Below are 14,934 nucleotides of genomic sequence, written 5' to 3'. Positions count from 1 at the left end.
TCGATAAGGAAAATTTTTATTTGCTTGCATTTCGATTTAGGGGAATTTAATTAGGTATTATTTCCTTAAAAATCTCTTAAAATAAAAATTCGAGATTAGATCAAATTCAGTGTAATGGAATATTAACGATTCAAAGAAAAGAATACAATAAGAAAAACAAAAATTGATTGCCATCGTTTTATTTGAAAAATCCGAGTACCTTTTATGCTTCTCTCGCTCCAGATGTTGTCTCGATTTTTTCAGTGCTCTCGCATGATTTCTAAGAACATTCCTACCCAATCTTTCTAATTCAACACGACACGCCTTACGTAGTTTCTCATCGGCTCTGTAAAATTGATTTTTGGTAATTTTAAATTTTTTCTTACGTCTCTGACGACATGTTTCAGAATTATTATCATCATCATTATCATCATCATCAGAATTATTTCTCTTTCTCTTTAAATTCTCAACATCGAATGATGTAAATAAATCCTGACTTTTCTCATCCAATGACAATGAAGAAGAAGAAGAAAACGACGATAATGATGAATTTCTTTTTTTTCCCTTTTTTTTCGAATCATCGACAGACGATAAATCACTATTTGATATTAATAATTTTTTCTTTGCCTCTTCCTCAGAATTTTTTTCCATTTCCTTCGAATTTCTTCTTTCGTTAAATGATTCGTCACTGGACTCGAGTAATTTTCGTTTTGCCGATGCTTCCGTATTTTCTTCAGTGGAATTTTTCTTCGGTGTGATTTCTTTCTCTGACAACGAATCACTTGATTCGAGTAATTTTCTTTTTGCTTCTAATTCTTTTTTCGATTTATCATTATCGTTGGGTTTTTTCTTTTCTTTTTCGGTAGTAGATCTTTCTTTTCTTTCATCTCTTTCTTCTCTTTCATCTCTTTCTTCACTTTCTTCTTCTTCTTTTGAATTTTGGTTCTGAGTTGCCTCCGATTGGGAATCGTCACTTGACTGAAGTAATTTTCTCTTCGCGATTTCCTCCGAACTCTGATCGTCATTAGAGAGTGTTTCATCAATTCTTTCCGCTCTCGAGTTTCCTTTCGCCTCCTTTTCGGAATCATCGCTCGTTTCGAGTAACTTTTTCTTCGCCTTCTCTTCGGTGCTTTCAATACTTTTCGATTTTTTTTCTTTTTCCGAATCGGAATCATCGCTAGTCTGGAGTAATTTTTTCTTCGCCTTCTCTTCGGGGGTTTCTTCAATTATTTCGGGTCTTGATTCTTTTTTTGTCTCCTTTTCCAAATCGGAATCATCGCTGCTCTCGAGTAATTTTCTCTTTGCGTTCTCCTCAGAATTTTCCTTCTTTCTTTCGGAGTCCGTCTCGTCACTAGTTTGCAGCAATTTTTTCTTCGATTCCGTGGATTTTTTCTCCTTTTCAGACTCTGAATCATCGGTTGATTGAAGTAACTTCTTCTTTGCGTTCTCTTCCGATTTTTTGTCCCTTCTGGAAGTTTTATCTCTTTCTTCACTTGTTTTCTCCACCTCTGATTCATTTGCCATCGAATCGGCTGTTTTTCCCGAATCCGAGTCCTCACTCGGACTACTTGTTTGTAGCAACTTCTTCTTTGCTTTCTCCTCCGATTTTTTCCTCTTTTTCATTGACTCACTTTTTTCTTTCTTCGAATCTGAGGATTTGTTTCCAGAATCAGAATCACTAGTTAGTAATTTCTCCTTTTGCTCTTCAGTTCGTTTTTCCCTCCTTTCACTCTCGGAACTCTCGGAAATTTTTTCCTTAAGTTTCTTTTTCTTTGTTTTGGAAGCGCTTTCGTCGTCAGTTGGCGAATCATCACTCGAGGTTCGTTTTTTAATTTCCTCCGAACTACTTGATTCGAGTAATTTTTTCTTCGCCTTCTCTTCGGTATTTTCTTCTCTCTCAATTTCTGTCGATACTCTATCATCATCAGAATCGTTTGTTAATCTACCAGTGGAATGTAAATTTTCTAAATCGGATGTCTTTCTCGAATCCTTTCTCGAATCCTTTCTTGAATCCTTTCTCGATTTATCCGTTTCCTTATCATTGGAACAATCTTCCAAAGAAGAATTATGTCTAGATCTTATTATTGTTTTCTGACTGTCTTCCTCTTCGGAGGTTAATTTTTTCCTCTTCTCCCCATGAGAATTTTCGTTCTGCCTCCTCGTGGAATCGTCAGATTTATCTAATGAATTTGTTTTATCGTTAGCGGAAAATATTTCATCGGAATCGCAATCAGATGGAACTTCATTGTTTGTTACTTTTAGAATTCTCTTCTTTTCGATTGGTTCCTCTTCGGTGCCATTTTTCTCCTCGTCTTCATCATTTGTTGAACTATTTTTTTTCTTCTTTCGTTTCTTGTAACCATTCTTTTCTCTAAAGTATGAACTATAATTTCTAGACCACGATTGATAGGTTTTATTGATTTCCTTCGAATTTTCGATCGATAGGGTTTCGGTTTCCATGAGAACGCTCTCGAAACTTTTCGTTATTTCGAGTGCATCGTTTTTTGATGTAAAAATTTTATTACGACATTGCTCCTCACATGCATCGATAGCGGTAGAAATTTTAGCGAGTGATTTTCTTAAATTTGTAAAATAGATTGAGAAATTTTTATGAAATTTCGATGTTGCTTTCTTTCGATCTTTCTTTCCTTCATCATCATCATTATCATCATCGTCGTCGTCACTGGAAATATTTTCCTGAATAATTTCAATGTTCTCCTTAATTGAGGAATAAAGTTTACGTCTATTTGGTTGAAATAGTGGACGAACTTTATTTACATCTTCATCAGAACTATCGCCACTTGAGACGTCACAAATTTTTGTTAATCTCTTAACAGTTCTCTCTGATTTTCGCATTTTTCTTTGTTGATAGGGAGAATTTATTTTCTCCTTATTCCGCAATGATTGTCTTCTGAAACAAAGTTTCAGTCCTTCAAAATAGTCTAACTGAAGTTTGAACGTTGCATATGCAAACTTCTATTCGCTCTTCGTGTGTTGATTCTTTCTGAACGAGACATTTCGAGAAGACGAAAGGTTTTCGGACTGTTTTCATATTTTTTTTTTTTTTTTGTTTATAAATTTTCTTTTAGTTTCTTGAAATTAAATTTTTTCTCAAAAAAAAAATATTGAGAAAAGAATTGTTCTGGCGGAATAATGTGTAAATAAAAATTTCCTCAAAGGATCAAATAAATTTTTATAAATTTTTCTTTTATGGAAATGTTAGTCAAAATGAACTGGGATAGGCTACAGAAAGAACTACATAAGGAAAAGCGAATAAGAATATGCAATGCGACGCTTGAAATTACACTTTTTTTTTCTCCACATTATCATAATCTAGGTTGAAAATAATTTTTCTCTTTTAAAAAATAATTTAGAACTTTCTTTTTTGAGAAATAATTTGCAAAAAAATTTACTTCAAATTAAGAAAGAATAAATAAAAGTTAAACTTTTAAATATCCGAATCCCATTTCTAATTTCAAATAAATCATAAGATTAGTGAATTTTTTTTTAAATTACAAAAAAAAACAACAGAAAGAATGAAAGTTAGTTCTTACTTGTTTGGTAAAGCCATAATAGCAGCACAAATTCCTCTTAATTCCCAAAATGGCTTCACGTTACATACAAAACATTTCCAGTTGTCCTTCTCAGCCTCTTGAATGCATTTATTTACGTTTCTCTTAATGCATTTCTAAAAATCAATCAATTCTGGACGTTAAATATCAACTTTTAACCCCGGACTTCCTAACTGGGAGTCTTGATTGATTAAGAAAAAAATTGGGGAATAAACTGCGATTTAATTTCTCCACTTGAGAACGCCAAGGTCACCACCAGGTGGCAAGAAAAATTCCAAGAAGAAACTGAACTGCCACCTAGCGGTGACCTTGGCGTTCGCAGGTGGAGAGCAACGTATTAAAGTATATCCATATTAAATTTCAATTTATTCGTAATTTTATAATTATTTACGATCAGAATCTAGAGTTTATCAATTAATATAAACGGATTTCAATTTTTAATTTACATTAATTAGCTGCTTTTAAGCTTTAATTTTTTTAAGCTCATCTTTAGTCCTAGAATTAATTTTACTAAATAGATACCTATTTAAAATCTCGGTTAAAATAATATGTAGAATAGTGATAAAGAAACTATAGACCGTTAGTCTAAGGGTGCGGATAAATCGCTATTTCGCATTTTAGAGAAAATTATAAGAAACTACCTATTTCCTTTCTTAAATCATAGAGCGAAGGTAAAAATAGTGTTACAACACCTGTTAGGCCTTACAAAAAAAAATTATACTGTATTTGAATACTCACCCGACAAAACTCGTGCGGACAGGATTTACTGCTACAATTGTATGTACTACTGCTACAGCAAATGAGACATTTGCTTTTACTGGATTTAAAATTTGTATTCTTGAATTTATCCAAACACGTCTAGAACAAATTTTTAAAAAAAACTTTATTTTAATATAGAGAAGAATTTGACCCTCCGTCGGACACAGGTTTCGATAACCAGTAGATAGTATATTTTAGGCTTCACACTGCCCCTAAAAAGTATTTTAGGGGAAATAGAGGAATAAAAATTAAAAAATAGGGGACTTTTAAGGGACCATAAAAATTGGTTAAATAAAGATAAAAATATAATTTATTTTTACAGGGTTGACACAAAAATTAAACTTTATTTTTCCCCGACTTTTCCCTGATTTCCAAACACAACTTTCACTTTTTCCCTGACCCTAAAGAATATTCTGATTCACTCTCAAAATTATTAGATACGAAAAAAATGTTCTATTAAATTTATTTACAAATTTCTTCAAAAGTTAAATTATTCAAAAACATCAATACTTTTATTTAAATTCTTGTGATGAATATTGATATTTATCAAAATAATTAAATTTTGGAAAAGAATTTTATTAAAATTCCTTAGAATAATTGATTTTATGGGAAGAATTTATGCTATTTTGTTGTTTATCAAGCTAATTGAATTCTTTTGCAAAATTTCTTAACAATTTTTGAAAATAATTGATTTTCTGCGACGATTAAATGTTATTTATGAAAATATTTGAATTATTGCAACGAATTTTATTGTTCTATTGAATAATTGAATGTTTCTTAAAATTCAATTCTTTTCTCAAAGTTTTAATAAAATTTTTAATAATAATTGCATTCTTCAAGGAATTTATTTAAAATTGTATTAAAAATATTTAAAATTCTTCGATGAAAATAATTGAATTAGAAAATAAAATTTTGTTATTTATGAAAATAATTGAATCTTTTTGTAGAATTGTATCAAAAAGTTTTTTCTATAAAAAAAAATTTATTTATTTAAAAATTGTTATTTCCAGAGTAATTTTTACTATTTTCAAAAACAATTTTTTTTTAAATAAAAAGTTAGAAAAACTTATTTCAAAAATAGTAAAATTTACTCTAAAAACAAGAATATTTAATAACTAATTGTAATATTCGAGGGAAATTGAATAATTTTTATTAAAAAAAAATTCGATATTTTCCGAGTAAATTTTATAACATCAATTTTATTTTAAATCCTTGACTAGAAAGTTCCCTTAAAAAAATATAATAAACAAAATTACTTACATTACATTGTAGGATTTCCAAAATAGGATGACTAAATACAAATTTCGATGATGGACTTAGTTCGTTGCCACAGGAACAGCAAGAGATTTGCCGCTTACTCACCACTTGAAAAACTGTAAACATAAAAAAATAACTTTAATTTTTACTATTTCCACAAAAAAATATTTTTCTATTATCATTATTCGTTTAGTAAACAAAAAATAATAAAAAGTCAAATAATGTTTTGACACAAAAATAAATGCACTCATCAAATTATGCAAAAATAAAAATTAATCAATTTTAGAATTCAAAAGAAAATTAAAAACTGCAATTAAGTATTTAATTTAGTATATTTGATTTTAATTTTATTTATAATATAGTTAATTTAATTTAATTAATTAAAATATCTTATTATATATTAAAGAATAATTTTGTTAACAAATTAGAAAATTTAAAAATTTTTTATTTTCATTATAAATATAAAAAAGAAATTGTAGACATGCAATTAGAATGTAATTAATATATTTTAAAAAATAATTTTTCAATTGCATGCCTCAAAAATTTTTTTAATTTATAATTTATAATTAATGAAAAACAATTTCTTTTAATTTTGAAAAATACATTTAAATTATTTTCAATTAAATTTTTTTAATAACGAAAATTAAAGAATAGATTTATAAAAAATAGTATTCAAATTATTTTAATTAATTAAAACTTAAAATTTAAACACCGTGTTTTGTAAATCATTTTTAAAAATTGTCTTTAAATTACTTTAATTAATTTTAAATTAATTAAAATATTTGAAGACCACTTTTTATAAATTTATTCTTTAATTTCCATTAATTAAAAAATTTAATTCAAAATAAGTATTTAAATTTTTTTTTCTAAAAAGAAATTGTTTTTCATTAATTATGAATTATAAATTAAAAAAAAATTTTGAGGCATGCAATTAAAAAATTATTTTTTAAAATATATTAATTACATTTTCATTGCATGATTAAAATTTCTTTTTTAAAATAATGAAAAAAAAAATATTTTTTTAAAAATATATAACAACACTCGCTTTGACCTTCCCAATGATCGTTATGTTTTTGTTATCAAAACTAAATAAATTTTAATATTTCACGTGAATGTCATTAATTGTGCTCTCAATAAATAAATAAACGATAATAAAAACTCTCTATGGGAATTTTAATCGACAAAAATTTCCAATGAATAAATAAAATAATTAATAATTTAATTTTCTAACCTTTCAAATTAAATAAACATGAAATAAAATTTTCTTATTACTCTTGCCGTCAATTTAGCTCTAACGGAAAGTAGACATTTTTATTTACATTTATTTTTGTCTCTAAATTAAAATCCTTTGTCTTTATGTTTATCGAAAAAATGTATATTTTTAATTTTCTTTAAATTCATTGACAAATTAAAGAGAAAATACCAAAAAGTTAAGAAAAACATTTTTTTTTTTTTTGCTTATTTCACATGGAGAGAAAAAACAGAAATTGAAAAAAAAATTGATTCTGAAAAAACTTCACTTACAATGATAGTATTTTGTGCGATATGCTTTTTCTGCTTCGGTGATTATTATATTTTGCTGTAAATTATAAAAATAAAGGATTTCACTTTTTAGCTTTTAAAAAAACGCTTGCAAACTTAAACATTTTTTCCCGTTCATATAATTAATATATTTATTTCAGAGGGGTGTTGTTGAAATGAAAAGAAAAACACAAGTGTGCGTCTACTGGATTTGTGATAAAAATGTAAAATTTACCTTGATCGACATACTATAATGTATAATTAATTTTCACTAAACACGAAAAATATTCAAGTTCTTTTCTTTCACCGTTAACATTACTGTGTGTAGTGTAGAACAAACGACAATCCACCATTACGAGAAAACAAGCGAATGATGCGAATCAAAGCGGATAGGTCACAAATTTTTAAGCTCTACAGGAATTTAATTTTTAAGGTGTTTCTACAATCAGTGCCGTATAGTTTTTATAGTCACGGATAATGTAAAAATGGGTATCTTACGTAAAAAAAATGGAATTGGTTAAAAGGCGCTCTAAGGTGCTTCTACAACAAACTTTCGACGCCAACATTAAATTCAGTCAAGACAATGCGCGCGCAACTTTAGAAATTTTTATTTTACTTATTAATATTATAATTTATAAACTGATTAAATAAGCGAAGTAAATGAATTTTAAATCAATGTAATAATAATTATTTAATTATTTATCGAGTTCGATTAATTAGTTTATTTATTTAAAGTAAAATAAGAATTTTAGCAACTGAACATTGATGCGCGCGCATATTGTCTTGACAGTGCATTTTGTTCGTGACGTTGAAAAAAAATGTTGTGAACACAACTTAAGGGTGATGCGCGAACAACAATTTCCTGTTTGTGCGCATCTCTCGAGCATGAGAATATTCTCGATCTGAATGTTCTTTTATCTTTTTTATTGAGAATTTAAAATAATTTTGAGCAATCAATCGCTTTTTAAAGCTTTATTTTACATTTGGACATAATAATCGAAAATGTTATTTCTGTTAAGCTATTTCTACAACAACTTTTTTTCATTGACATGAACGTGAAAACGGTGCGCGCGCAACTATTTTGCAGTGCATCTTGTTCGTGTCAATAAGGTAGTTCAAGTTGGGTGGGGGAAATGCAATATGGCTGACATCAGCTGATTTACCGGAGGACAAACAATGCATTGAATTCAATGGGACAAATCAGTTTTTTAACCATAACTTTTTAAATATTTATTTTTGAACCATAGTGTAATGGAAAATTATTCTTCATTTATCGAAATCTATTTTTTAAAACAATAAAATTTAATTTTTTGGTTTTATTGTTTTAAAAAATAGATTTCGATAAATAAAGAATAATTTTCCATTACACTATGGTTCAAAAATAAATATTTAAAAAGTTATGGTTAAAAAACTGATTTGTCCCATTGAATTCAATGCATTGTTTGTCCTCCGGTAAATCAGCTGATGTCAGCCATATTGCATTTCCCCCACCCAACTTGAACTACCTTATGAAAAAAAGTTGTAGAAAGCCCCTTAAAATGCTTTTAGTTCATGACATATGACTGAATGAATTTTCAAGATCGAATCACTAGATTTCATTGGTTTTGGTCCAAAACCAATTAAATCTAGTGATTCGATCTTGAAAATTCATATTATTCTCCACTAAAATTTAAAGTAAGAATGGAATGTTTTTCGTGACACGTCACACGATCACGTTACGTTCTGGTTCTGTATCTTTCAATTAATTTCTTTGTGGACAGACCCTAATACCAAAAGCAATTGAGTGCAAGAGAGATAGTAAACATTTTTATGGTTAGTTCACACTGTTATAAACTATAACACAATTAAACCCTTTTTTTATTTTTGATATAGAAGTCCCTCTCTCTTTACAATTTTTTCCACGGTAAACAAACAAAATCGTGATCGCGCCGATAATTTCCAATGACGTCAGCTGCGTCAACTAATCTGCGTTAAATGCAATGCGAGATCCTGCTTTTCTCCTTTATCTCGGTTCCACTCCCCCAACACACAGAACCAGCTCGTCAACCTCAGAAGAGTTTTAACTTCTGAAACTGCTGGAAGTGTTCCAGTGGTGAAGTTAAATTTCTAAAGAGCGCGACAAGTACAAGAAAATAAAGTAACATTTCACAATGTTCCATTAAAAAAAAAAACTTTTTCTACCTTACTACCAAAAAAAAAATAATTAAAAATTAAAAAGTGTTAACTCCAATAGCAAAAAAAAAAAAAAATGATTTTACTCCCAAGTTTTCTGCTCTTTCTCGGACTTTTGGCCAATTCAGTGTTCACAAGTACTCTACGAACGTCAGCAATTGAAGATTTCATTCAACCCCATTATATACATTACGATGAATTAAAGCAATTATTTCAAAATCTCACCATTCAATATCCGGATTTAGTGAAAATTCATTCAATTGGAAAATCTGTTGAGAATCGAGAACTATTGGCAATTGAAATATCGAAAAATGTCGCGCAACGTGATATTGGTGAACCAATGGTTAAATATGTCGCGAATATGCATGGCGACGAATCAGTTGGCAGGGAACTTCTCATTTATCTCGCACAATATCTTCTTCATAATTATGGAAAGGATCAACGAGTAACGAGGCTCGTCGATAATACGGATATATTTTTAATGCCCTCGATGAATCCAGATGGTTTCGAAAAAGCAGAGGTAAATTTTTATTATTCTCTATTTTTTTCTATTTCTTATGCCTAACGGAATATTTTTCAAAAAAAAAAAAAAAATTACCGTTATCTTAATATTTATTTAATTACAATAATTCATTTCTTTCGGTACTTCCCAAGGGGGAAAATTTTCCTTCAATTATGAGATAATTTCTCCTTTTTTTCATCACAACTTTATAATTATTCTATACATGAAACGCTATCGATTTTTATACACATTTACCTCCCCGCTTTCCCCTCCTTCCCCCTACACATCGAAATAAAATCCCCCGCATTTTTCTCTTTTGTATAATTTTATTTCTGTGAATTCGATTCATTAGCAATTTGTGGATGAGTAATTTTTATGATGAAATAATGTAAAATTATTTCTGTTATAGGGTAAGTGTACCAATTGCCGAGGGTGTTCCATTTGTCGATGTTACCATGGTAATAACCAAAAAATATTGTCTAAAATGTCTCATTTGTTTGTTTATATAATATTAATATACTTTTTTTACATTTATAACGCATAAAAAAATTAATATTTATTACTTTTTTTCATTTACAATGTGCTACACTGTTTAAATAAAATTCAAAGTTTGTTTACTCGACAACAGGAACCATCCTCGACAATTGGTACGTTTACCCTATTCCAATATTAAAGTTTATTTATTATAACATTAATATAATATAACATTATTAACAGTAATTAATTAATTAATTTATTATTATTTATTATTAAAAAAAAATTGTCTACAAAAATAGTAAAAGTTTTTGACAATAATTTCTTTTTAAATAAGTAATTTAATTCTTGAAAAACTATCATAAAATTATTACTCATAGATTATTTAATGAATAATTTTACTTAAATATTTTAATTAATAGGTAAAATAAATTTTTTTACACGAATACATTTGGACAAGTGGTTTTTTATTAAAAAAAATTACTCCAACGTTTCGAAATCAATACGATTTCCTCTTCAGGGAGTCTAGAAAATAATATACAGAAAAACAAAAAATATAAAATAAAAATTAAAAATACAAAACAAAATTACTAAGAAATTAGACAATAATTTAGAAACATTAAACAATATAAATTGAATACACAAAGACTTTAAATAATAGTTAGAAACAACAATAACTAAAATAAAATAAAAAAAATAATATAAATTATAAGAACATTACATGTTGAAGAAATTAAAAGAAATTTTAGTCAAAAAAATGGAATGTGTCATTTTGGAGTTAGTAACTGAAATTTATAAAAAGTCTTTTTGAATATGTAAAATGTTAATTTTAATAAAAGTGGAAATTTAAGTTAATTAATAAATAAAATAGTTAATAGATAAATGAGAATTAGATAATAAATAGAATGAAATAAATAAATAAAAATATAAAGTTAAATGAAATAAAAAGAAATAAGTAAATAAAAATATAAAAAATAATTAATTCATTTTTAATTAATTAATTAATTAATTATTTTACCTATTAATTGAAAAAGCAACTCGGACGTAAAAGCTTTTTTGAATATTAAATATTTCAATATTAATTACATTTTAAAAGAGTTACATTTAAAATTTTCATAAATAGATGAACTTCAAAAAGATTTTAATTCGAATTTTCGAAATTTTATAAAATTTCAATTTTTAAATATATATATATTTAATTAGTCTATAAAAAATAATGAATTTACAGAATAATTTTACTTATAGACACTAAAAAAAAAAAATTTGAATTTTAAAGAAATTACAAATAATTGGAGAAATTCAATTATTTTTATTTCAAAAGTAATAAAATTCTTTGCAAAAATTCAATTAAGTTCAAAAAATTAAAAAAAATCTTGTTAAAAATTTAATTATCTTTTTATAAATAACAGAATTTTTAATAATTTTTAATAAAAAAATCTTTTTCGAAATTCAATTATTTTCAAAAATTTAAATAAAATTTTTCGCAAAATTTCAATTATTTTCTAAAAATTTAATTAAATTCTTGGCAAAAAATTTCAATTATACTTTCTAAAATTTTAATAAAATTTTTGGCAAAATTTCGATTATTTTCAAAAATTTGTATTCAATTCAATGACTTTCAATATCTACTATTTTTTTAAAAAAAAAATTTAAATAAAATTCTACGCAAACATTTAATTATTTTTATAAAAAAAAAAAAATTTCACATGGAATTTAATTATTTACAAATTTTTTATAAGTTTCTTCGCAATAATTCAATTATTCTCATAAATAATAAAATTCATCGCCGAATTTCAATTATTTTTAATAAAATTTTAATCAAATTCCTCGAAAAATGTGATTTTTCTTAAAAACTTTATTAAAATTCGTCGAAAAAATTCAATTATTTAAACATTTGTTGATAAAATTCTTTGTGGAAATTGAATTTTAAGAAACATTCAATTATTCAATAAATTATTAATTTTTGTATTTAAATAATTGAATTTTCGTAGAATTTTCTGATAAAAATAGATTTAAAAATGAATTTCAGTTAAAATTTGAGATAATAATTGAATATTAAAAGCATTGTAGCGTGAATTTTTACAAATAATTGAATTTTGAAATTTAAAAAATTTTTGAATTTTTATATTAAAATCTTTGAAAATCTGAATTTTTCTTTTTTTTTAACTAACGATTCTGTAGAATTATTTTTTTTTTAAAGTTTAATGGAACTTTTTTGAAATTATTTAAAGTTTTTATTCTCTAATACATATTTAATTGAAGAATTTACGAATAATCAAAATTTCGTAAAATGGAATTGTAAACGAATGGATTTAAAATATTCTCAAAGAACTTTTTGAAAAATTAGGATTAAAAATACATAATTGATTTAAAGAAGAATTTTAGTTAAAGATTCTAGAAAATAATAATTGAATTGAAATGATGAAAATAATTTTGAAGAAGTCACAGTATCAATATTCAATTATAATGTAAAATAATGATTTATTAAGCACAATTTTTTTTTATCTTTACTAACAATGTTGAGATGAATTTTCATATTGTGCAAAAATAATATAAGAAGGATTCGCTGACACCATTAGGACTTTTGTTAAATGTTCGATGAATGGAGTTTGAAAGTAGACCTTCTTACAAAAAAATTAACCCGTCTTTTAGAAAATAAATTTATATATATATATATATAAGAAATTATAATCATCATTAATTATTATAAATCTTAATTGTTTTTTGCTTCTAACTCGTAAAAAAAGGCAAAATTTCAATAAAATTTTTGCAACTTTTGCAACTCTTTAAAAAAACGAAGGAATAATAATAATAATAATAATAATAATAATAATAATAATAATAATAATAATAATAATAAGACTAATAATAACTAATAATAACTAATGAGTCTAATAAAGCAAAATAGTTACAAGTAATGTTACTAAAAAAGGGGGAAAATAACAAAAAACAAAATGTTGATAAAATTGCTAAAATTAAAATTACAGTCTTATTTGTATGAAGAATATAAACTTTTTTATAAATGTTTATTTATTTTTTATATATTACATAATTTTATGTTAAAATCATGTAATAAATGTTTTAAACTGCAAATTATATTCATGATATTGTTAATAAGTCTAAAATAAAAAACAAAACATTAAACATAATAAACATAAAAGAAAATAAAGGAATTGGATAAATTAAGAGAGTAAACGTTACAAAATGTCTTGTAACGAATAATAAAAGTAATAGTGATAATAGTGATAATAATGATAATTAGAAAACAGTGGAAACAGCAATTTTTCCTTATTATGCAACAATCCCGGAAATTATTAATAAGACTTCTTAAAACTTTTAATATAAAATCAATTTTTAGTATAAATTCAAATTTAAATAATTTTTTTTTTAAACGTGGTAAAGATAAAATGTAGTCTCTATGAGTAAAATATTGTATTTATAAATTTAAGTGTAATTGTGATAAAACATATATAATAAGTATGTAGGACAAACAAAAAGAAAATTACGTATTCACAGGCAAATATACGTATTAAAAATATTTACATAAATGAAAAATATGAATTAGTAATCATTTGAGAAGTTACACAAAAATTACTTACATTCATACATTTTATAAAATAGTATAATTTTGAAATTTTTAATCTTGAGCCAAATCTTAGTAAATTATCATTTGAAAAAATATTTTTTTATTACTAAGTTTTTTATTATTACACCAATGTTTTTTTTAAACTAAGAATTTTACTTTCGAATATTTTCGAAAAATGTGACTTTTTTAGATTTATTTTCAAAAATTGCGACTTTCAAAAATTATTTTCAAAAATTATTTTTGAATTCAATGGTAAAAAAATTAAATGGGTCAGAAAAATATTTTGACCTTTTTTGAATTTTTATTTTACTTAAAAATTGATTTTCATATTTTCTGAACATTGAATTCCTCACAAAAAATGTCGATAAAAATATTTTTTTTGGAATATTTAAATTATTTTCTCTATACAGTTAAAAATATCGATTAAATTTTTGTTTAAATAAATAAAAGATTGGCTTAAATTTTCGAAATATACAATTAAAAAGATTTTGAATAATTTAAATTTTGTCAAATTCGCAATTGAAAATAAATGATTTTTTTCAAGTATTTTATTGCAATTTTTGAATATATCAACTTTTTGAAGAATTTTAATTGCAAATTTTGAAAATAATTGATTTCTCAAAAATGTATAATGAAAATTTCCTTCTAAAAATTATATTAAAATATTTTTGAAACAAATAATTCTTAAAATTGTCTCATTCTATTTTTTTTTTTTAAATTCAATTATTTTCAGTATTTTCATTTATATATTTTCGAAAATTCAAATGGATACAAAAAATAATAACATTAAAATTTCTTTGGAATTATTGTTAAAATTTCTAAGAAAACGATCGTATTCAAAATTTTTAAATCAAAATTCAACAAAAAATTAGTTTTTTTTTAAAATTATATACAAAAATTCTTTTTAAAAATTGAATTATTTTCGAAAAATTTAATTAATATATTTTTAAAACACTAATTCTTAAAATCGTTTTATTATAATTTTTTAAGATGTAACTTAAATTTTTTTTTTAAATTTACTCTTTTAGACTTATTAAAATTTCGGCGAAATCATGTTCATATTTATATTTAAAATTCTTTAAAAATTTGAGTATTTTTTTTATGTTTTGCAA

General features: G+C 24.9%; 2 protein-coding genes across 5 annotated transcripts in view; one reads left to right on the top strand and one right to left on the bottom strand.

The window, feature by feature from the left end:
* The window catches only part of LOC122502597 (transcriptional regulator ATRX homolog), a 30,103-nt gene extending 22,620 nt beyond the window's left edge, over positions 1 to 7,483 (bottom strand). Inside the window, exons 1-6 of one of the 3 annotated variants that reach the window (XM_043612736.1) lie at positions 7,324 to 7,483; positions 7,092 to 7,146; positions 5,571 to 5,683; positions 4,290 to 4,409; positions 3,534 to 3,667; positions 200 to 2,890 (exon numbers count right to left, since the gene is read on the bottom strand). In XM_043612736.1, coding sequence (XP_043468671.1) covers positions 200 to 2,890; positions 3,534 to 3,667; positions 4,290 to 4,409; positions 5,571 to 5,683; positions 7,092 to 7,146; positions 7,324 to 7,335 — 3,125 coding nt within the window. In that variant the 5' untranslated portion in view covers positions 7,336 to 7,483. The remainder of the gene's footprint in view (positions 1 to 199; positions 2,891 to 3,533; positions 3,668 to 4,289; positions 4,410 to 5,570; positions 5,684 to 7,091; positions 7,147 to 7,323) is intronic. The other 2 variants (XM_043612737.1, XM_043612738.1) reach the window with 2 other exon arrangements.
* Positions 7,484 to 9,022: 1,539 nt separating this feature from the next.
* LOC122502700 (carboxypeptidase D) overlaps positions 9,023 to 14,934 on the top strand; it is a 49,984-nt gene continuing 44,072 nt past the window's right edge. Inside the window, exon 1 of one of the 2 annotated variants that reach the window (XM_043612865.1) lies at positions 9,023 to 9,780. In XM_043612865.1, the coding sequence (XP_043468800.1) occupies positions 9,337 to 9,780 (444 nt within the window). In that variant the 5' untranslated portion in view covers positions 9,023 to 9,336. The remainder of the gene's footprint in view (positions 9,781 to 14,934) is intronic. The other variant, XM_043612866.1, reaches the window with a different exon arrangement.

The sequence above is a fragment of the Leptopilina heterotoma genome, unplaced genomic scaffold (assembly GCF_015476425.1).
Source record: "Leptopilina heterotoma isolate Lh14 unplaced genomic scaffold, ASM1547642v1 Lhet_235, whole genome shotgun sequence".
NCBI lineage: Eukaryota > Metazoa > Arthropoda > Insecta > Hymenoptera > Figitidae > Leptopilina > Leptopilina heterotoma.
Note: the sequence above shows the minus strand (reverse complement) of the source record. Positions and strands in the feature narration are given on the sequence as shown.